The 24,567-nt window shown below is 43.0% G+C and overlaps 1 protein-coding gene across 4 annotated transcripts in view; it reads right to left on the reverse strand.

The window, feature by feature from the left end:
* TUBGCP3 (tubulin gamma complex component 3) overlaps nucleotides 1–24,567 on the reverse strand; it is a 152,348-nt gene that overhangs the window by 87,070 nt on the left and 40,711 nt on the right. For all 4 annotated transcript variants that reach the window (XM_073350050.1, XM_073350029.1, XM_073350040.1 and 1 more), the window contains exons 8-10: nucleotides 22,025–22,150; nucleotides 14,716–14,784; nucleotides 822–954 (exon numbers count right to left, since the gene is read on the reverse strand). In XM_073350050.1, the coding sequence (XP_073206151.1) occupies nucleotides 822–954; nucleotides 14,716–14,784; nucleotides 22,025–22,150 (328 nt within the window). The remainder of the gene's footprint in view (nucleotides 1–821; nucleotides 955–14,715; nucleotides 14,785–22,024; nucleotides 22,151–24,567) is intronic.

The following is a 24,567-nucleotide window of genomic DNA, read 5'->3' on the forward strand; positions in this document are numbered from 1 at the left end:
TCAGCACAGACTGCTACATAAAATCTTTTTCTTCAGAGAAACTCAATGAACTCTCTGTTACAAAATGACTATCATTTCTCACTGTTCTCTGTGGTACCGAGGCCATATGCATTCTTCCATTAAGAAAAGGTTTCAAAATGACCATAGCCTCCCACTGTTTCCAATGAGAGTGAAGCCAAGTTTTCCTCAGTGCAGATTATACACCCTACATGTCAGAGGAACACTCAGACCCACTACAGCAATGGGAGATGGCACCCATTTTGAAAGAGGGTAGCTCTTAGTGTAATTCTCCAAAGCAGAACATTAATCTTCAGGTTCCACAGAGTAAGAAACTTGTGAAGAACATGAAAAAGTGACCATTAACCCTAATTTTTTTTTCACATGTATCCTGTACAAGAGATTTCAGTGAGTTTTAGTTAGATGGGCAGTTTGAAGAATCTGCATTATTTTGATAAGAAGAAAGCTTCCATTTATGCACAAACATTTATGCTGGTAACCAGCAACAACAGGAAAGGAAATAAAGTAAATAATAATTTAAATGTGTTTTTACTAAGTAAATTTACAAAAGTGCATGAGAGTATTACTACGGTTATGTAAATAACTATTTAAAATGCTGAAGACAGTCTGATGGATCTACTGCTTACAGACTTGTCTGAAGGAAAGGTGAACATTTTTACCTGGTAGACACATCACTACCAGAAATCTACTAGTTTAATCTCAAACATAATTAATATAACTGGCATCCATGCTTGGCATGCACAATCACTCCTGAAGTTACAAAACTTGAAAAAAATAAAGAAATACATTTCAAAATAACAGACCTTGACAGTGATCAACAAGTGCTGCAAGTGTCTTGAGTCTTATTTTAGGATCATACGTCCAGACTAGAAGACGACGAAGTGTTAAACTGCTCTCGAGTCCCAAATTTACACCCTGATCATCTTCAAGTTGCAGCTGATCAAATTAAAACACACAGGGCACAGTCAAAACACAGCATACAACTACTGGCAGCAAAACAGATATTCCACATTTTTGTTCTGAAGTTAGCTTTGTTTAGTTATTTTATTACATGCAACTAGTCAATATGTACATTTTATCGTAAAATTCTTAGCCTGCAACTTCACAAACTGACATGAGAAGAAACCAAGAATCAAGTGTAGATGAAAGCACAGAGCAAAATGTAAAAATAATGGATCTGACAGAAGAAAGAGGGTAGGGAAGACACAAGGGGGAGAGTATGCAACAGAAGCATCAGACAGCTTGATGGATAGGTAGTTACAAAAGCAGCGAAGGACAGAGAAACAATGTTGAAGGATAGCAGGTGGCAATCAGAGAGGCTATTCAGAGATGAATGGAAAGAAAACAAAAATGTGTAAAACAAGAATCCTGAGAGCAACAGAATGAATAGTGAAACTTCTACCGTGACAGCAGCAGCTTGATTTTAATTCTGTATGGGACAAACCCTCTTGAAATTTTCCTCCAAAAGTCACCAAAACAAAGCAAATAAGTTAACTACAAAGTTCAAAGATGGAGTACTATTAATATATAGGAGCCTAAGTCACTTCTAGAAATGGAACTTGGGTGCTTTTGAAAAAGTTTTACTTCAGATTTAATGAATAGTGCTTAATTAAGGTGTGAATTGAAATCCATGTGGCTGCTCTGCAAATCTTCCCAAAGGGCATCCGCTCGAAACATACACAGAAGCATCTGTATCCTATGTGGGTGGGCACCAACCCCGTTAATAAGGGGACCTAGCCTGAGAGTACACAATCAAATACATGAAGAAATACATGGCTGTAGAGTGGAAGAACGCACTGGACAAGATGATGGTATGCCAAACTTGTAGCTAAATGGCCTTTTAGCAACAGGACTAACTCCTTGAGGTATCACAAGTAATCCATATAAGGGAACACAGGAGGACCCTGGAACAACCCCTGTAATAGTCGCCCAAGTAGAGAAACTCTTCCATCTCTGACCCTAGCCCTTGGGAAGGGCAAGTGCCTAGACTGGAAAAGAATCTCTTATTCTTGTAGAGCAAGAGAGGGCAGAACTAGTTAAGAGTCTATCATCCAGGTAGCCAAATATAGCAATTCTAGATCAGGGTAGAGGATACTCTCAAGTATCTGAGACAGCAGTCTGGTGTTGGATGAAAGCTATATGGCGGCTCCTGGGGGAAAGTGTACCAGAAAACCAGCATACGAGAGCTGTCTGGACTACACTGATGCATTCAGAAGAATTTCTGCACTGCCTCTCTGGATCTTTTGTAGGAGTCTGGATCCGAGAGGCTTTGGAGGGAATGCCTATAAAAAGGTCTTTGCACCAACCAGGAGGAATGAATCTGTGAGGGACTCCTGATCTATAATTGCTCTTGAGCAAAAGTCGTGACACACTGTTCTCGCTGGTGGCGAAGATCTATTGCATGTGTTCTCCAAGGGCAGAAGTAATGGTAAACCATTGATGTTTTCAGAGATCACTCATTGGTCTTGTCATCTTCTGCACAGGGAGCCTGCCTGGACATTTTATATTCCCAGTAAGAATAGCGCTATCAGATGAATGTACCATCAATACAGCTCCACAAGGGGAGAGGCAACTCTCGATCTAGTCCTGAGTGGAGCGCATGATCTGGTCCAAGAGGTAACTATAACAGGACCGCTTGGAAATGGTGACCATAATATAACAACATTTAACATTCCTGTGGTGGGAAGAACACCTCAACAGTCCAATACTGTTGCATTTAATTTCAGAAAGGGGAACCATGCAAAAATGAGGAGGTTAGTTATACAGAAATGAAAAGGTACAGTAACTAGAGTGAAATCCCTGCAAACTGCATAGACATTTTTCAAAGACACCATAATAGAGGCTCAACTTAAATGTATACCCCAAATTAAAAAACACAGTAAAAGAACTTGTGGCACACCTTAGAGACTAACCAATTTATTTGAGCATGAGCTTTCGTGAGCTACAGCTCACTTCACGAAAGCTCATGCTCAAATAAATTGGTTAGTCTCTAAGGTGCCACAAGTACTCCTTTTCTTTTTGCGAATACAGACTAACACGGCTGTTACTCTGAAACCAGTAAAAGAACTAAAAAAGAGCCACCGTAGCTTAACAACCATGTAAAAGAAGCAGTGAGAGATAAAAAGGCATCTTTTAAAAACTGGAAGTCAAATCCTAGTGAGGTAAATAGGAAGGAGCATAAACACTGCCAAATTAAATGTAAACATGTAATAAGAAAAGCGAAAAAGGAGTTTGAAGAACAGCTAGCCAAAAACTCAAAAGGTAATAACAAAATGTTTTTTTAAGTACATCAGAAGCAGGAAGCCTGCTAAAAAACCAGTGGAGCCCCTGGACAATCGAGATACAAATGCAGCACTTAAAGACAAGTCATGGCGGAGAAACAAAATGAATTCTTTGCTTCAGTCTTCACAGCTGAGGATCTTAGGGAGATTCCCAAACCTGAGCCGTCTTTTGTAAGTGACAAATCTGAGGAATTGTCACAGATTGAAGTGACACTAGAGGAGGTTTTGGAATTAACTGAGAAATTTAACAGTAACAAGTCACCGGGACCAGATGGCATTCACCCAAGAGTTCTGAAAGAACTCAAATGTGAAATTGCAGAACTATTAACTATAGTTTATAACCTGTCCTTTAAATCAGCTACAGTATCCAATGACTGGAAGATAGCTAATCTAATGCCAATATTTAAGGACTCTAGAGGTGATCCTGGCAATTACAGACCAGTAAGTCTAACGTTAGTACCGGGCAAATTAGTTGAAACAATAGTGAAGAATAAAATTGTCAGACACATAGAAGAACATAAATTGTTGGGCAAAAGTCAACATGGTTTCCTGTAAAGGGAGATCATGTCTTCTAATCTATTAGAGTTCTTTGGGGGGGAGGGGGGTGTCAACAAATATGTGGACAAGGGGGATCCAGTGGACATAGTGTACTTAGATTTCCAGAAAGCCTTTGATAAGGTCCCTCACCAAAAGCTCTTACGTAAATTAAGTTGTCACGGGATAAGAGGGAAGATCCTTTCATGGATTGAGAACTGGTTAAAAGACAGGGAACAAAGGGTAGGAATAAATGGTAAATTTTCAGAATGGAGAGGGGTAACTAGTGGTGTTCCCCAAGGGTCAGTCCTAGGACTAATCCCAGGACCAATCCTATTCAACCTATTCATAAATGATCTGGAGAAAGGGATAAACAACCAGGTGGCAAAGTCTGCAGATGATACTAAACTGCTCAAGATAGTTAAGATCAAAGCAGACTGTGAAGAACCTCAATAAGATCTCACAAAACTAAGGGACTGGGCAACAAAATGGCAAATGAAATTTAATGTGGATAAATGTAAAGTAATGCACATAGAAAAAATAACCCCAGTTATACATACAATATGATGGGGGCTCATTTAGCTACAACTAATCAGGAGAAAGATCTTGGAGTCATCATGGATAGCTCTCTGAAGACATCCATGCAGTGTGCAGTGGCAGTCAAAATAGCAAACGGGATGTTAAGAATCATTAAAAAAAGGGATAGAGAATAAGACGAAGAATATCTTATTGCCCTTATATAAATCCATGGTATGCCCACATCTTGAATACTGCGTATAGATATGGTTTCCTCATCTCAAAAAAGATAAACTGGCATTGGAAAAGGTTCAGAAAAGGGCAACTAAAATGATTAGGGGTTTGGAATGGGTCCCATATGAGGAGAGATTAAAGAGGCTAGGACTTTTCAGCTTGGAAAAGAGGAGACTAAGGCGGGGTATGATAGAGGTATATAAAATCATGAGTGGTGTGGAGAAAGAATTCATTTGTTCCCATACCATAAGAACTAGGGGCCACCAAATGAAATTAATGGGTAGCAGGTTTAAAACAAATAAAAGGAAGTTGTTCTTCACACAGCGCACAGTCAACCTGTGGACTTGCCTGAGGAGGTTGTGAAGGCTAGGACTATAACAGGGTTTAAAAGAGAACTGGATACATTCATGGAGGTTAAATCCATGAATGGCTATTAGCCAGGATGGGTAAGGAATAGTGTCCCAAGCCCCTGTTTGTCTGAGGGTGGAGATGGATGGCGGGAGAGAGAGAGATCACTAGTTCTGTGTGGGAGGTAGGGCTGCTCTGCAGTGCCCCCTTGAGGGTCACATGTGATATTGCAGGTGCTCTCTGCCTTTGTCCGCCAGGTTTGGCTGCTTGCTTGGAGCAGGGTAACCTGTGCTGTAAGGTTGGCAGTAGTCTCTAATCAATCAACGAAACAGCAATTCAGGATTTGGCTGTCTGAACTAAAAAACAAACAAAGAAAAAGGCTTCAAAATGACAGCACTTAGCACTAGGCCCTGGCCTGACTGCAGAATCCATGTGTGTAAATCTTGGAAGCAGGCTGCCCATCCTAGTTTGGAGGTGTCTGTCATGACTAGGGCTGCAGAAGTTGTTTATATTCAAAATATACTGCTCCTACAAAAGGAGAGTTCCTGACAAGTGAACCGTTTCAAATTTTGCCGGTTGATTCTGAGTCCAAAATGGTATGTTAGATCAAGACAACAGAAGAGCCCCTGCTGTGATCTGGCCTTGAGAACCCAGTCCTTTAAAATATGGAAAAACATGTACTCTTTCTTAGGTGGGCTGTCATTACGGCCAGAGACTTCGAAAAAAAAATACCCTGCACTACTGACTTCTTGGAGGGGACGGTTTTTCTCTTCAGCAAAAGCTCAGGTATTCCTGTGCAACTGCTCTGTACCAACATGAAAGTAGACATCTTTCAAGTCAAGAGCCACATAGCCTCGTTGGTATGGAGATCAATCATCGATTCCCTATGGTGATCGTCCTGAATTCTGAAGTTCTGATGTATTTGTTTAGACTTCTTACATCTAAGATTGGGTGGAGGCCATCAACCTTCATGGAGATTAGAAGTATAAGTCAGAAGAGAGTAACTTCCGTGAGTTAATAGGCAGCAGGTTTAAAACAAACAAAAGGAAGTATTTTTTCACACAATGCACAGTCAACCCGTGGAACTCCTTGCCAGAGGATGTTGTGAAGGCCAAGACTATAACAGGGTTCAAAACAGAACTAGATAAGTTCATGTAGGATAGGTCCATCAATGGCTATTAGCCAGGATGGGCAGGGATGGTTTCCCTAGCCTCCGTTTACCAGAAGCTGGGAATGGGCAACAAAGGATGGATCACTTGATGATTACCTGTTCTGTTCATTCTCTCTGGGGCACCTGACATTGGACACTGTCAAAAGACAGGCTACTGGACTAGATGGACCTTTGGTCTGACCCAGTATAGCCATTCTTATGAGTGTATTCCTAAAGAGGGATGGGTAACAAGGGTTGGGAGGCAGTCTGATGAGGATCTGTATATGGAGTAACTTTGAATTAAGGCTTCTGGGTACTCAGCAATCTGAAGCAATTTCTTTACACCAGGCATCATAGAACCTCACAAACCCTTCTCCAAAGAGACAGGGAAGAGATGGTGTCAGAAGAGAGGATGAAAGGCTATTGGAACAGGTCTCCTAACTGCAGTGTCAAACCTGTTGTCTGGACTCAAACAATACAGAAGATTAACTAGGACAAGATGAATGTGGAGGCCTGTTATACAGTGAATATCTGTGACCTGATGCAATCTAGAATGGTCTCTGGTACCAGAAGCCAATGTAAATTGATTTTTTCTTTACTTAGCTGGTAGGAGACTGGGGCCTCAAAAAGACCATGGGAGCAAGCCATTGCCATTGTCGTTTCAGCCTCACTGAGGTTCATCATTCCCTCTGTTCCCCCTCCCCACCACACAAACACTAAGACCACCCTGAGTTTCACAGGTTAAATTCTCTCTTCATCCTTGTTATTCTGGAACAGGGCTCAAGGAATGAAGCCATGGATAATCTATGCAAACTGACTTATGTGGCCAAGACTCCGGAGCAAGAATTGGAGGAGTCACAGGTCCCAGGGAGGCACAGTGGATCATAACACGGCCATCTGCAGCAGGGTGTTTTGTTACCTGTCTCTGGTTTTCAGGGATTGAAGCTATCAGCATATGGACAGTGTATCCGGTAACTGTGTAAATGTTTAAGCAGCATACATCCAGGGGACTGGACTAGATGACTTCTCGAAGTCCCTTCCAGTCCTATGATTCCATGCCCAACACATCTCAATGAATGAGATTTCTGTCAGCCATCACTCATCCAGATAAGGATATAGATCGGTCTCTTTTGGGTAGGCAAGCTGCCACTATCACATGCATTTGTTAAATACTCTCAGAGCTGACAACAGACCGAAGGGTAAGATGGTTAATTTGTAATGGTAGTCTCCTACACTGGCCATGAGGAACCTCCTGTGGCCAGGATGGATCGCCTCTTAGAAATGTGTGTCCTGAAAGTTGAAGGCAGTATAATATTCTTCTGGATCGAGGGAAGGGATGATCGTAGCTAAGGACACCATACAAAACTTCATCTTCTTGATGTATTAGCTGAGGTTCTAAATGTCTAACATGGTCTGAGACCACCTCTGTCTTTGGGTATCAGAAGGTAATGGGAATAAAATTCCCTGCCCTGATGACACAAGAGCATGCCCTCTATGGTTCCAAAGAATATAGAGCCTGTACTTCTTGTCTTAGCACAGACTAGTGAAAGGGATCCCTGAAGAGGGACTTGGTAATAGGTGGGAGAGGAAGGAGGGAATTTCCATCCAGATTCCATTATGCTGAGCACCCAGTTCTTTGAGACAGGCAATGAATTACCAAGCACAGAGAAAATGGGACAACCTGTCCCAGAAAGGTGGGGAAGGACCAGTGAGATCCAGACTGGACAGTACACAGTCCTCAACCTAAAAAGTCAAAATGACAGCTTGGAGGCCTTTGATTGCTGAGATGAAGAGAAAGGCAAGGGCTTCTCTCTTTGTGATCTTTGCCTCCTCTTGGATTGGTCAGGCTGCTGGAAAGGATAGTATTCCTGTCTGAGCTGTTTGTTCAATTTTAGGCCCAGAATGTTGGAGACTCAGGATTTGGTGGACAACGACCTGCACGTGACGTTTGGACTGTATAGTAGCCAGGGCAGTACCTGAGACCTGGACTGGCCTCTTACTAGCCAGTCATCTATGTAGGGGAATATGTAGATGGCTGACTTTCGCAGGAATGCTGCTACCACAGCCATGCACTTTGTGAACATGAGGAACTACTGACAGAGCAAAGGGCAGCACTGTGAATTGGTAGTGGGATTTATTGATCATGAACCTGAGGAATTTTCAGCGCCTCTGGTGAATAGCCATGTGAAAATGTGCATCTTTTAAGTCAAGAGCTGCATACCAGTCACTGGAAGAATCTAGGGAAGGGATAATAGAAGCTAGAATGACCACCCAGAATTTTATTTTCTTTAGGAATTTGTTTAGCTATCTTAGATCTAAAATAGACCTGAGACCCCCAACCTGCCCCCTTTGCTTTCAGGATTAGGAAGTATTGGGAATAAAATCCCATCGCCTAAACAACAAGGGAACTTCCTGTATGGCCCCCACAGGAGGAGAATGAGAAACTGGACCTCCTGAAGCAACACATTCTTGTGAGAGTGGTCCCTAAAGAGGGACAGAGAAAGGGGATAGGAAGGAGGGAGAGAAACAAATCGGAAGGTGTATCCCAGTACCACCATGCTTAGGACCCACTTATCTCTGGTGATGCGGGCCCAAGCAGTCAGGAAGTGGGACAGATGGTTGGCAAATACTGGGGTGGAAAAAGATGGTACGCCGAGGAATGACGGTACGCCGAGGAATGACAGACTGCTTTTGACCCATGGGTCAAAATGTTTGTTAAGAGGACCCAGTTGCCTAGATGAACTGGCAGCTGCAGAAGAGGAAGGAAGAGAAAGATGCCTCTTGTAACTTTTGCCATTATTTCTGGACAGATCTGGAGGGATGAAAGGCAAAGATCACTGGGACTGCTGAGGGTGGAACTGCTTTCTTTTTGTTGCTGGTATAAATCACCAGAGACTAAGGGTCACCCTTGAATCCTTAAGACCACATAGCCTCTTGTAAGTCTTTTCAGAAAAGAGTGAGGGGCCTTCAAATGAGAGATCTTGGATAGCTTGTTGAAGCTCTGGGGGGAAGACCGGTCAACTGCCAGCAAGATGAGTACTGCATAGTGATGATGAAAGCCATAGCTCAAAATGCAGAGGCCATCACAGCTAGACTTGCCTGCAAGGCCATTCCAGCAAATAACTTTCTCTTCACCACCACAGCAGTGAACTCCTGTTTTACCTCATCCAGAAATCTGTCCTTAAATTGACCCACAGACTAAAACTGTACTGACCTACGAGAGACTGCTGGTTTGCTATTCTAAGCTATAAACCTCCAGTGGAATAAAGCTTTCTTCTGAATAGGTACAGCTTCTTTCATAGAATATCTGGGTTGGAAGGGACCGCAGGAGGCCATCTAGTCCAACCCCCTGCTCAAAGCAGGGCCAATCCCCAATTAAATCTTCCCAGCCAGGGCTTTGTCAAGCCTGACCTTAAAAACCTCTAAGGAAAGAGATTCTACCACCTCCCTAGGTAACCCATTCCAGTGCTTCACCACCCTCCTAGTGAAAAAGGTTTTCCTAATATCCAATCTAAACCTCCCCCACTGCAACTTGAGACCATTACTCCTTGTTCTGTCATCTGCTACCACCGAGAACAATCTAGATCCATCCTCTTTGGAACCCCCTTTCAGTAGTTGAAAGCAGCTATCAAATCCCCCCTCATTCTTCTCTTCCGAAGACTAAACAGTGCCAGTTCCCTCAGCCTCTCCTCATAAAACATGTGCTCCAGCCCCCTAATCATTTTTGTTGTCCTCCGCTGGACTCTTTCCAATTTTTCCAAATCCTTCTTGTAGTGTGGGGCCCAAAACTGGACACACTACTCTGGATGAGGCTTCACCTATGCCGACTAGAGGGGAATGATCACTTCCCTCAATCAGCTGGCAATGCTCCTGCTTATACTGCCCAAAATGCCATTAGCCTTCTTGGCAACAAGGGCACACTCTTGACTCATATCCAGCTTTTCATCCACTGTAACCCCTAGGTCCTTTTCTGCAGAACTGCTGCCTAGCCACTCTGTCCCTAGTCTGTAGCAGTGCATAGGATTCTTCCGTCCTAAGCGCAGGAGTCTGTACTTGGCCTTGTTGAACCTCATCAGATTTCTTTTGGCCCAATCCTCTAATTTGTCTACGTCACTGTATCCTATCTCTACCATCCAAGATATCTACCACTCTGCCCAGGTTAGTGCCATCTGCAAACTTGCTGAGGGTGTAATCCACGCCATCCTCCAGATCATTAATGAAGATATTGAACAAAACTGGCCCCAGGACCGATGCTTGGGGCACGCCGCTTGATACCAGCTGCCAACTAGACATGGAGCCATTGATCATTACCCGTTGAGCCGGATGATCTTGCTTCTTTCCTTTTAGATGTTGAGGCCAGGTGTCCCTGCCTCTCTTTTTCATTAGCACCAGAGACTACCAGGAAGCCAAGAGAAGGAGAGTTATAAAAGTGTTCAAATCCCTGTAAAGGGACATATCTTCTCTCCATCCTTTTTGCAGTGGGAGACAGGGGAAGACTGGGTCTGACATAATACCTTGACAGGCTCCTGGATAGCCTCATTATTAAGGAGAGCTACCCTAGATGGTCCCGCCGAGACGAAAATGTCCATCAACCGTTAAGACTTTTCCTGTACCTCTTCCAGTTGGATGCCCAGAGCTGCAGCCACTCTCCTCACCAAGTCGTGATGAGCTCTGAAATCATCAGGTGGGGGATAAGCAGACTCTTATCACCACCTCATCAGGCAACAAAGAAGAGGAGGTGTGGCACAAGAGTATGGCACACAGGTCACATGCCACCCCCCGCACCCCCCCCCATTTCTGCAAGTGCAGAGCTGCCCAGCTGAAAGAGACTGCCGCCCGGCTCTGCTGACTTTGCAGCTGGACACTGCCTTCTGGGTCCTAGTGTTGTTCATGCTCCCCTTCCGTATGCTGGGAGCCATCCTGTTTTCTGTACAACAGTGAGTCCCCACAGTGAGGCAGGGTGGTGGAAAGAGCCAGTGGGGAAGGAATGGGGAGGGGATGGGGAAGAGAAGGGAATAAGGGAATCAGGGACAGCAAGGGGAGCAGGATTCCAGCATAGGGCATCCAGCTGGGGCTCCCCCATTAGCAGGCCCATCGAACCCCTACCCTATTTGAGCTCCAACCACCATCACCTGGACCCGCTGGCCAAGTCCTATTGCCCCTGCAATCCCGCAACGAGCCCCTGTGCATCCAGATCTCCCAACTGAGCCGCCCTCACCCAGACTGCCCCACATTAAACCCTCTTACCCCATAACAAGCCCCTCTACACTTGGATCCTGCTAGTGTGAGCCTCTCTGTGCACACCTGGCACAGAGGGTATTTCTGGGGCAGGCCTGACCCTTGCGCTGTGTCAGGGTCGGGTACAGCCTCACCACCAAGTTCCTTGTTTTGGGGGGTGGAGGGGGAAGGCAGGTGCAGGGTGATTTCCCACCTCCATGCAACCAGTGGCCTGTGCTCCCCACTGCCATGCTGGAGCCTCCACATTTATTTATTGACAAATAAAATTTGCAGAATTTTGCAGAATTTTAAAATATTGTGCCAGAATTTTTTTTTTTGGTGCAGAATTCCCTCAGGAGTATTGGCTTAAGGATTGTTTCTGGGAGTGCCTCTCTAAGAACACTTCTGTGTCCTTGTCTCCACTCAGTGCTTTCACGGAAGATTTAAGATCTCAGTACCAAGTGTTAAACTTGCCTCTTCTTCAGTACAGGCAATGAAGATCTGCCTCTCAACTCAGTCAGAGCAGAGGGAGCACCCCTAAGAGATGAGGACATGCTTGGTATGTGCTCTGTGCAGAAGGCTCTGATGCTGGGCAAAACATACTCCATGAGCAAATACTTGAGTCAGGTTGCCCTGTCTTTCTTTGAGCAGGGTTTGAACCCCCTACAAATCTGACATTGGTCACTCACACGTACCTGTCCCAGACACTTAAGGCAACTGGGGTGCGGGTCACTCATTGGCATACACTTCTTACATGAATGACAGGACTTGAAGCCAGGAGAACAAGGCATGGGTCTGGTACTGGTACCCAAATGGGAACTGGTGAATCCATGCTACTACATAATAATCTAAATTTACTCTTGTATCTAAATTATGTATAAAACCTCTAAACTAAAACTAACACAACAGGTACTATTTACACAAAAGAGGGCAGAACTTGCAAATCCAAGGATAGCAGCTCCAACAACAGTCCTGGGCAGCAGAAAGGAACTAAAAGAGGTCAAGGGCAGCTCCACCTGTTATACTGCGTGCAGTGGTCCTAGGCAGCAGAGGGTGCTCACATGGCCCTAACAGGTACTACTGAGGGAAAAATCTTCAACAACTGTGCATGAGGCATGAACATACCTACAATGCAATGGACATGAGCAATCACTCAGAGAAGAAGCTGACGTCCTTCTGCAGGGCTCCTGATGCACCTTAGAGACATACAGTACCAATACCAAGGCTTCATCGGGCAATGACGACGATGGCCGTGGAGGTACTAAGGGAGAACATTCTCTAGGCTGCTTCTGTGGTACCAAGAGAGAGATTGTGGCTCCAGGATAGATGAGAAAAAACGAGGGCTGCAGCATCCACTGGTGGATTTGTACAGACCCTGACTAATTTGTCAGTACTGGTAGGAGAAGGGTCCCCCCCATAGATTTACTAGAGTGAGGGATCGGTGAAGTAAATCTAGATGCTAGAGGCATCCCCCATAGCATCCGATAGGATCACTGAGGGGGCTAGTATGATACCAGGCACTCCTGGCTCAAGCTTCCCAGTCTCTAGAAGTCATCTCAGAACTCCACCAACAAGCATGGGAACAAGGGCAGGAAGAAGCTCTTAGACTCTCGGTACCAAAGCACCCAAGAGCCAGCAGTCCAAGGGCAAGTGTTGGGTGGTACCAAGATTTGTCCTCTGTAACTGTGACCAAGATGTACATCCAGGGCACAATAGTGGACGTAACATGGAAGGCTTCCTAGCCACTGGCAATGTGAATTGTGAAGGAGTTGTTACCGACCCCAAAGGAATAGGGATAGGTACCAAGGAAGGCAATGCACAACTGGAGTGCTCCAGCGCCGATGATCTCAATTGCTGTACCGATCCCATAGGTGGGTCCTTGAAACAAGGGAAAAGGCAGTACCGACATGCACAGTAAGTCTCTGGCCGCGGCATTAGCCCGCGGAGTAGTTAGAACAATATAGGCTGTTGACCTGCAAAAATGAAGGATTACTTTATCATCGTCAATGAAGTTGCCAGTCTCAACAGTCCCTGAGAGGGCACTCAGGTCTGTCTGGATGAGTTGGTACCAGGGAATGGCAAACCAAGGGGAGCACTTGATCATCGGTACCAGGCCGAAGTTCTGCGGAGGAATCCCCAGCTCTGGACTTCGAAGAACCAGTACTGAATTATTCTTATGTTTCGGAGGTCAGGACCAAGGATTTCCCTACAGCCGCCTGAACACCCTATCTCCCCCTAGTGGTCAACTAGGCAGTGTTGTCAATTTAGTCATTTTCGAACCCCCGTGGCAAATTCAAACACCCCCTTTAATTTCAATTCCTGGGGAAAACATTGGTCAAGACTGTTCAGAAGCCCTAGACTTCAAAGATAATGGACCTGGTGATGGGGCTCTGCTCTGGTGGTAATGCTGGGGAAGCATTTTGAGAAGGGTTACTGAAGAGCTTCCCTTCAACGACCAAGGGCATTCCAAAGCCAGTCTCAGGGCTACCTTCACCAGGATGCAGTGGAGACACCCCCCCTCAGTTTTTGTTTTGGTCTTAAAAGCATGGTAAATGGAGCACCTGTCTCTAACATGACCCTCCTCCAAGCACTTCAGATAGCACAAATTGGGAAACTGATGGGCACAGGTTTTCTGCAGCCCATGCAAGGCTTGATCCTCAGGGACTTTGGTATAGGGTCATCCCAGTACTGGGTGGGGCCCAGAAGCCCTGCTAAGCAAACGTTAGCCTGAAAACTAAAATAATCCAAATAAAATACTAAAAAATGGATTAATGAAAGTTAGAAATTAAATATATATATATTTTTTTGCTTAAAAGAGTACCACTACGAACACTGACTCTGACCACAAACTTTTTTGTGAGAAAGAACTGAGGGTGGGGTGACTCCACCCTTTCTACCCTCACTTTCCAACACATGGAGCTTGGCAGTGGGCAGGGCCACCTCTACAGGTACCACTAAGGAAAACTCTCTTGCACCAGTGCAAAGAGGCATGCACAGACCTACACTGTAATGGATATATACAAGCACTAAAAGAAGAAACGTGCACAGATTTAATTCATGAAACCAAAATGGCTGAGAATTTAAAAATTGGATGGTAAACTGCAAAACTGAGTGATGATTCAACCTGATGATATTCTGAACATACGAGTCCTCAACCATGCTTGTAGCCGTTTCCATTACTTCATACAATCGCTATAGACATTCCAGGCTTCAGAGTGACACACCTGGTGTCTTACTTAATAGTTGCCGGACGCCCACATAGTTAGACCCTTCACCAGCCAGATTTCTGCTTTTACAATGCTCATATTGTATCAATTAGCTAAATAAAAACTGTCTAACCAAAAGTCACAATCTTCTAGAAGTGATTTGTAAACACCAAAGGGTGAACTCATTAACCAATCAGAAGTATTAATTTACCTGGGAGTGTAAAACAGAGAGAAGCCTGTAGTATTCTTTGAGTTCCTGGTGTAAGGCAGCACAAAAACTCTGAGGGGGGGGAAAAAAAATCAAATAAATGCTATTTCCATTTTCACTTTTATCTAACATTTTAAAACACGGATATTAAGATTGCGTCTTTTTTAAAAACCACAAACGTAACTAAAGTGTCTTTAAGAAAGTCAAATTAGGTATCATCCAGAAAGATTATATGAATGCACCAACTGCTGCCTGTCTCTTCAGCATGCAGCTAACCGGTATATACATTGTCAGTCAGGGAACAAGAAAATTTCTGCTGGTTGCCAACTTAATTCTACTGACAGTCTAAATTCTGACATCAATACCCTAAGTAATTGGGTTCTCAAATGGTTAAAAATAATAGGAGAAGTACAATAGCATTGTTCATATCAGTTCTATGAAGACTATAGACTTCTTGGGAGCAAGAATGGCATTTGCAGTGTTTGTACAGTGCCTAGCACAAAAGGATCTCAACTTGATTGAGACCTCTAGGCATGACCGCAATATAAACGTTAAATAATAAAAACATACAGTTAAAGACTAGTATCTAATATAAAGAAGAGGTCTGTATACATCATGACAGTACATTCTTCTGTCATGCTTTGAAAAGAATTAATATTCCCTCTTTAGGTGCTATTTAAATTAGTATTGTATATTTTGGCATTGGAACACACGATAACTGCTCGCCACTCCTCACCTGACACTGAAGAAAGGAAGACCAAGAACAATGAAAAAAGTGTAAATAGTCTGAAAGGTGTACTCCATGATGATGTGGTCAAATTTACAAAGGCCTGACCCAAAGCTCAAAGAAATCAATAGAATAATGGTTTTCAAAGTGGGGTACGCAGGCTCTCATCGGGGAATGCAAGAAAAATCCTATAATGGCAGACAATGTATTTTATTTAGTGGGAAAGCAGGATACCGGGAGGAAGCACAGGCAGGAATGTCTGTGAGGGTAGGGCTCCTGCCTCATACTGAGAATGAGGGGCGATCAGCAGGTTATCTCAAGTGCTTATATACGAATGCACAAAGCCTTGGAAACAAGCAGGGAGAACTGGAGGTCCTGGTGATGTCAAGGAATTATGACGTGATTGGAATAACAGAGACTTGGTGGGATAACTCACATGACTGGAGTACTGTCATGGATGGGTATAAACTGTTCAGGAAGGACAGGCAGGGCAGAAAAGGTGGGGGAGTAGCACTGTATGTAAGGGAGCAGTATGACTGCTCAGAGCTCCGGTACGAAACTGCAGAAAAACCTGACTGTCTCTGGATTAAGTTTACAAGTGTGAGCAACAAGAGTGATGTAGTAGTGGTGGGAGTCTGCTATAGACTACCGGACCAGGGGGATGAGGTGGATGAGGCTTTCTTCCGGCAGCTCGCAGAAGCTACTAGATCACACGCCCTGGTTCTCATGGGTGACTTTAATTTTCCTGATATCTGCTGGGAGAGCAATACAGCGGTGCATAGACAATCCAGGAAGTTTTTGGAAACCGTAGGGGACAATTTCCTGGTGCAAGTGCTAGAGGAGCCAACTAGGGGGGGAGCTTTTCTTGACCTGCTGCTCACAAACCAGGAAGAATTAGTGGGGGAAGCAAAAGTGGATGGGAATCTGGGAGGCAGTGACCATGAGTTGGTTGAGTTCAGGATCCTGACACAGGAAGAAAGGTAAGCAGCAGGATACGGACTCTGGACTTCAGGAAAGCAGACTTCGACTCTCTCAGGGAACGGATGGGTAGGATCCCCTGGGGGACTAACATGAAGGGGAAAGGAGTCCAGGAGAGCTGGCTGTATTTCAAGGAATCCCTGTTGAGGTTACAGGGACAAACCATCCCAATGAGTCGAAAGAATAGTAAATATGGCAGGCGACCAGCTTGGCTTCACGTTTAAGATCTGCTAGGATTTCACCATAAAAAAGAAGCTTACAAGAAGTGGAAGGTTGGACATATGACCAGGGAAGAGTATAAAAATATTGCTCGAGCATGTAGGAATGAAATCAGAAGGGCCAAATCACACCTGGAGCTGCAGCTAGCGAGAGATGTCAAGAGTAACAAGAAGGGTTTCTTCAGGTATGTTGGCAACAAGAAGAAAGCCAAGGAAAGTGTGGGTCCCTTAATGAATGAGGGAGGCAACCTAGTGACAGAGGATGTGGAAAAAGCTAATGTGCTCAATGCTTTTTTTGCAAAAAGAAAAGGAGTACTTGTGGCACCTTAGAGACTAACCAATTTATTTGAGCATGAGCTTTCGTGAGCTACAGCTCACTTCATCGGATGCTGTAGCTCACGAAAGCTCATGCTCAAATAAATTGGTTACTCTCTAAGGTGCCACAAATACTCCTTTTCTTTTTGCGAATACAGACTAACACGGCTGTTACTCTGAATGCTTTTTTTGCCTCTGTTTTCACGAATAAGGTCAGCTCCCAGACTGCTGCGCTGGGCATCACAACATGGGGAATAGATGGCCAGCCTTCTGTGGAGAAAGAGGTGGTTAGGGACTATTTAGAAAAGCTGGACGTGCACAAGTCCATGGGGCCAGACGAGTTGCATCTGAGAGTGCTAAAGGAATTGGTGGCTGTGATTGCAGAGCCATTGGCCATTATCTTTGAAAACTCGTGGCGAATGGGGGAAGTCCCAGATGACTGGAAAAAGGCTAATGTAGTGCCAATCTTTAAAAAAGGGAAGAAGGAGGATCCTGGGAACTACAGGCCAGTCAGCCTCACCTCAGTCCCTGGAAAAATCATGGAGCAAAGAATCAATCCTGAAGCACTTACATGAGAGGAAAGTGATCAGGAACAGTCAGCATGGATTCACCAAGGGAAGGTCATGCCTGACTAATCTAATCGCCTTCTATGATGAGATTACTGGTTCTGTGGATGAAGGGAAAGCAGTGGACATATTGTTTCTTGACTTTAGCAAAGCTTTTGACACGGTCTCCCACAGTATTCTTGTCAGCAAGTTAAGGAAACATGGGCTGGATGAATGCACTATAAGGTGGGTAGAAAGTTGGCTAGATTGTCAGGCTCAACGGGTAGTGATCAATGGCTCCATGTCTAGTTGGCAGCCGGTGTCAAGTAGAGTGCCCCAGGGGTCGGTCCTGGGGCCGGTTTTGTTCAATATCTACATAAATGATGTGGAGGATGGTGTAGATTGCACTCTCAGCAAATTTGCGGATGATACTAAACTGGGAGGAGTGGTAGATACGCTGGAGGGGAGGGATAGGATACAGAGGGACCTAGACAAATTGGAGGATTGGGCCAAAAGAAATCTGATGAGGTTCAATAAGGATAAGTGCAGGGTCCTGCACTTAGGATGGAAGAACCCACTGCACAGCTACAGACTAGGGACCGAATGGCTAGGCAGCAGTTCTGCGGAAAAGGACCTAGGGGTGACAGTGGACGAGAAGCTGGATATGAATCAGCAGTGTGCCCTTGTTGCCAAGAAGGCCAATGGCATTTTGGGATGTATAAGTAGGGGCATAGCGAGCAGATCGAGGGACGTGATCGTCCCCCTCTATTTGACATTGGTGAGGCCTCATCTGGAGTACTGTGTCCAGTTTTAGGCCCCACACTACAAGAAGGATGAGGATAAATTGGAGAGAGTCCAGCGAAGGGCAACAAAAATGATTAGGGGTCTGGAACACATGACTTATGAGGAGAGGCTGAGGGAACTGGGATTGTTTAGTCTGCAGAAGAGAAGAATGAGGGGGGATTTGATAGCTGCTTTCAACTACCTGAGAGGTGGTTCCAGAGAGGATGGTTCTAGACTATTCTCAGTGGTAGAAGAGGACAGGACAAGGAGTAATGGTCTCAAGTTGCAGTGGGGGAGGTTTAGGTTGGATATTAGGCAAAACTTTTTCACTAGGTGGGTGGTGAAACACTGGAATGCGTTACCTAGGGAGGTGGTAGAATCTCCATCCTTAGAAGTTTTTAAGGTCAGACTTGACAAAGCCCTGTCTGGGATGATTTAATTGGGGATTGGTCCTGCTTTGAGCAGGGGGTTGGACTAGATGACCTCCTGAGGTCCCTTCCAACCCTGATATTCTATGATTCTACTTAGTAAGATTTGGCAATCTAATCAAAGGTACATTATGTCCCTCTCTCAGATGGGGGTACACAGTAGACTACATTATTTGGAAAGGGCCTAAAAATTTTGAAAACCACTGCAACAGAAAGACTTTCATTGACTTAAATGAGCTTTGAGCAGTTGCAAATACAACACTCCATCAGAAGCAAAAGCATCACAGACCATTTTGTCATCTTCTTCCAAGAAGGCCTATATTGCTAGAGTATAACCAAAAAATAACTGAACTACAGTTTTGATTAAATATTTTTCTAATGGCAGTTGAAAACATTTTCCCAGACATTTTTTTATTATTATTTGGGTAGAAATAGATCTAGGCGAGGATATGAAATATTCTCCATTATCACTATTTATTAATTCTGTTAACCTGGCACAGTAGGCTAAAAAGACTAATTTAATTTTCAAAAATTGATTACCATTCTTGAACTGTGACAGAAGTGTGTGTTGCTTTTTAATCTATTTCAAGTAACAAATGACTAACACTTTATGAAATATCTAAACTACTTTGCTAATCAAAGTAAATCAGCAATTTTGATATATGCCTTCACAGATTTAACTGGAAACAGTCCAGGTTAGTAAATTTACATAAAGAAGTCTGCTACATCATATGCAGCTAAGTGAAATTTTTCTACTCCCTACCCCCTTCAGCCTAAAACCAAGTCAAGCAAATCCAAAGTAAAAAACTGGAGCTAACAGTACTCTGTAAAAGTAAACTAACTATTTGCTACCTTAGGTGTACCCCACTGAATAATTATTACTGACAGAAGGAAGAGAAATCCCAATTTTCCTTCCATAAATTTAAGTCCCTTATCAAAAGAATCATCTTCTTTCCAGATTAAGAAAAATGTGACCAGTCTAAAGGATAGGATCAAATGTCTAAAGTAAGTGAAAGTGTTCCTCTCTCCAATTTGATTTTATGAGAAAGAGAAATGCGCGACAATAAATTTATGCTAATCCAGAGAGGGGTCAAGAGTTATGTACAGATTGCTGAAGAATAAAAACTCCACGACATATAACCCTACTTTCCATTTCTTCTCACTTGTTTCTCCAGTACAATTTAGTAATCTACCAAAGCAGTGCCTATTAAACTGAAGGGCAAAGTAGGGTCTATAGTAAGATAACATTCAAAGGCACTAGTTAAATGTTACTTCTCCACATTCCTTATGTTAAACATTTCTAACTTCAATACTCAAAGCATTTACAGTCATACTGGACATCAGATTATTGTAAAAGAAATTAACTTTAATAGTTCAAATTTGCATTCAGTGCCAATTGCAATTACCTGGTAAAATAGGGTTTGGAATATAAAGTATGCAATGAAAACTGGATATTATCCTAGAAGTCTCACATGGCTAACAACACAGAAAGAAGGGGTTTCAAGGGGAAAGTAAAACTTGTGCTTAAGAGAGGGAATTTAAAATGCTTAGCACCTCAACCCTACTTTGATATTTTCTTTGAGAATGTGTGAACATGTAAGGTAATTATATTCCACTGCTGATTATCCTGGAAAAGCAGCAACAATTAAGTAGCGTAGGTGGAAAAATAAAAGGTCAATGTGCAGTGTATCTAACACGTACTGCTAGTAACTGACAGACTAGTTTCTGACCCTCATATTTCAGTCAAAAAGCTAGGTTAACAGGAACACATACAGGTGGTTTAGGTTTAAAATAAATGTGTAATTTTCTGTGTGCTCTAAATAAGGATGAGATTTTCTGAGACAGCAAATTAAAGAGGCTTTCAACTGCACAGTATATTTGCAATAGTAAGTTCTTAATGCTGAGCATGCAGCATCTGAAATTGTCAAATAAAGAAGTGTTCAAGAATGATAAAACATGATCTTTTGCCTAGTTACTGACAACTTAAGTAAATTATACAGCTTTATCTTCATACACTGGTGCCATAGAAGTCGCACAAATGCTAGTCTCAGACACAAATCATGAATGGAAAGCTATACAGATACACTTGATGGCCTATACAGCATTCTATACAGGCCTTGAAACTTGCAATTGATGTCGGAGATATAAACATTTAATTTACTCATGAATTTAAAGTCTCTTGTTTTGTGAAATGAAAAACTAAAACCAGAGACAGCGAAAATAAGCATAAGCAGGAAACTATTCTAGGAAAGAGGGTAGGAAACCTCACCTAGAAATTGAGAGTTTTTTCACATTCTCAAACACTCAAACACACACACACACACACACACACAGCCAAATAAAACATGGATGTCAGTATTAGCCTTTAGAAAACAATTCTTAATATTGTATTATATATATTTATATAAATATATATATATTTAGAATGAAAAAAAGACAGTCAGAAGGGGACAGAATAAAAACGACAGAAAAGTAGAAAGCACCATAGTGTCTCTACTGACCTCAAGAAAAATTAGACTGAAGAAAGGAGCACTTCACTTTCTTTGCAGATTAGGTAGGATCTTATGGCTAGAGGCAGGGACAACAACATTTCTGACGACTCAGAAGGGATAATATCCAGTTTTACAGAGGGAGCAAGTGAGAGGAAACGGGAATGTCTTAGCGGTAAATGTGGTTTTAGGTTTTACAGCAGCTGTGATGTTACTGCAGATTATAAATCATGGTGATGGAACCTATAAAAACAAAAATTGACATTCTTTTGATGTTGCATTCAGAAGAGATGGCAGCAGATAACTGGTGATTTGCATTTAGCCTCAGTAGTGCAGTATTTTATTTATCATTAATGATCATCATCTATCAGCTAGTCAAGTGTTCCCTTACACATTTTTCACGGGGGAACTACAAAAGTAAAGCAGAATCTTTCTCCTAACAATGCAATTGGGCACACTTTAATTAGCTCAGAAATGTCACTATGCCATTCCTGGATTTTTTTTTTTTTAAATATAAAAGTAAACTTTAAAAAAATTAAATTTAAGTCTATGGAGGAGGCACTCCCAACTAGGGATAGAAGGGCAAGACAGCTCCATAGGACTCGCAAGAATGAACCCTATTATGATTCAGCTGAGAGTTCCTTTACCCTACACCCAGACTTTGGCTCATCGCCAACAATGACAGTTCACACAGGAGTAAGTCAAATGATATGGAACGACTCCAAGTTATGAATTCTCCAGAGTCTCCCCACCATTCCCACATTGTATTTCTAGATCCAGCAGTTCCTAAAGGGAATGAAACCAAAGTATTGTAACCGAGCCAACATACCTGACCTACAAGCCCAAAGGCACGATCCAAGCTCCTTTGGTCTGTGTATCTTCTTATTTTATTGTGTAGCCATCCTAACTCTGCGAGTCTGCTTGTAGTGTCTCTGAGCGATTTGGACAGGCTGACCTACAAAGTTAGCAAAACAAGAAAAGCTCATTAAGTCTGGATTAAAAAAAACAAAACCAAACCCTCCCTATTTCCCCAAGTATATCTTTGCTCAGCAGAGAGCAAATTCATACAGTGAATGTCATTCATCCTATACCCTGAAGAAGGGATTCTGCGAGGGGAAGAAAAAAATGTGAAGACTATCACAATGTACACATACAAGGTGGCAGCATTAAGGGTGAACAAGCAATGTTAAGCCTTTGGCCTTCAGAATGCTTGACTTTGAAACCTCAATGTTCTTTTAACATAGGTTTAATGAATATTCCTACTTTTTAAAAATGCAAAGCAGAAAACACACAGAAATTGCATCATGTGGAACTATAGAGAATCCCAGGTAGGTGAGCAGCAGAGTTGCAACTTTCAGATCCACAAACCTCTAGTACTTGAATTAATGAAGTAAATAGTACACTATTATCCTCTCTGTGGACCAGCCACTAGAAACAGATAAGATACACACTTTGCATTTACTAGACAGCAGAGACTCAGGAATCAAGAGCTCAATTCCAAGTCCTGGATAGGGAGTGTGTTCTTAGTGGTTACAGACCCTTCTACTCCGGTCTTATAGCATAAACCTCCCTAGCTTGTCCCTTTCTGTCTGGCTCAGTCTTCTCCTATTTATCGTTATCCCCTTTCACCTCCTCCACTAACCTGCCTCTGTCCCATCCAGGTACTCGCCTTTCTGTATTTGTCAGGCTGCTTCCTCCTCCACATTATCTAGGTACCAACAGAAGGAGCAAAGAGCACAGGAGAGATGGCTTTGTTATCAGTTTTGCTGCTCTGTGCCACAGCAGCTGGGATGAGCAACTGCTGGAAAAGTCCTGGTCAGTCCTGGGCTAGAACATGCTCAGTGCAGACAAAAATCTTTGGAGAATTTAGCTGCCAAATGCTAACGAGTCTCTGAGCATTTGCACATGGCCATTCAGAGGCTTATAACTCAGGCAGATCTGGTGCATTTTCATGGAAACAGCAAAAGGCATCTGACTTTAGAGCCCCTGCCCTGCCAAATTTCAAACCCTGCTTCTAGGCTGAGAGGTGCTACAGCCTCTTTGTGAAACCATGGTAAGACTAACATTGACAAAACACAGTATTTTCCTCTCTGCTCTCATAAATGGCTGAACAGTTTTTGTAGAAAAACACATTAAAAAAAAAAAAAGATTCGGCCTGAGACAAAAACCCAGCATGGAAAATTTCAGCCCAAATGGCTGTAGTTTGGCAAAGTTACAAGTAACAGAGCAGGGTTTTATCCTGGAAATTGTTTACAATAAGTAGAGCTGGCAGCTTCACCCATAACTTTAGCACAACAGATGACAAGAGCAACACATTTAGAATTCCACAAGCAAGAGCACTTAGTAAGGAGTGACTGCTCCTCATGACCCTCAGTATGAGAGGAAAGAGCAAAAACAGCTTAGTGAGATTATATCCACGCCAACTAAGTCAAGTTGGGGACTCCACAAGCTCACTAACTGCTGAATGTAACCAACTGGCTTAACAATATTCATATGGATATCTGACCTGTCTATATACGTTCTAGAGTTCTGGAAGTGTGTTTTTACTCTGAAAAGTTACCATGTACAAAAGGCACTTTCTTACTAAATAAATCTGCTCCTGTGTATTTGGATGGGTTTCAGAGTAACAGCCGTGTTAGTCTGTATTTGCAAAAAGAATAGGAGTACTTGTGGCACCTTAGAGACTAACCAATTTATTCGAGCATAAGCTTTTGTGAGCTATAGCTCACTTCATCAGATGCATCCGATGAAGTGAGCTGTAGCTCACGAAAGCTTATGCTCGAATAAATTGGTTAGTCTCTAAGGTGCCACAAGTACTCCTATTCTTTTTGTGTATTCGGAGGCATACCTGCTCCCCTCATGGGCAAATGTAAGTTTTGACAACTTTTTAATTTGATTGGTAATGCACATCCAACACAACTACAAGCAAGGGAATTGGATTCCATTCTTTCTTGTACATTAAAACTGCTTACTAATTTTATCACTGAGGGCAAAAGCCAAAGACATTGGGGCTGCACAGATGTAACTGAAGGCACAATTCACTATGCAGAACTTTTATTACTGGCACTGATGCATACGAAGGGAAGAACCCAGTTTCACTCTCAGAGCAGTTTGTAATTTTTAGGAAGAAAGGACTGGGGGAGATTTTAGGCTCTGTATTCTGCAAAGGCAGAAGGAAAGCTTTATAAAAGCAAGCTGCTAAGAGAGATTTACCTGGATATGAAAAATCTCCCCAATTATTGTTTGGATAGCTGACCATCTCATGAAAGGGCAGTTTATGAATTCCACCATGTGCAGACCCCCAACCAAAAGAACAAAAAGCCCAACACACACACAAAACTGGACCAGATTGTCATTTATGTTATGGCCACT

Source organism: Lepidochelys kempii, chromosome 1 (genome assembly GCF_965140265.1).
Source record: "Lepidochelys kempii isolate rLepKem1 chromosome 1, rLepKem1.hap2, whole genome shotgun sequence".
NCBI lineage: Eukaryota > Metazoa > Chordata > Testudines > Cheloniidae > Lepidochelys > Lepidochelys kempii.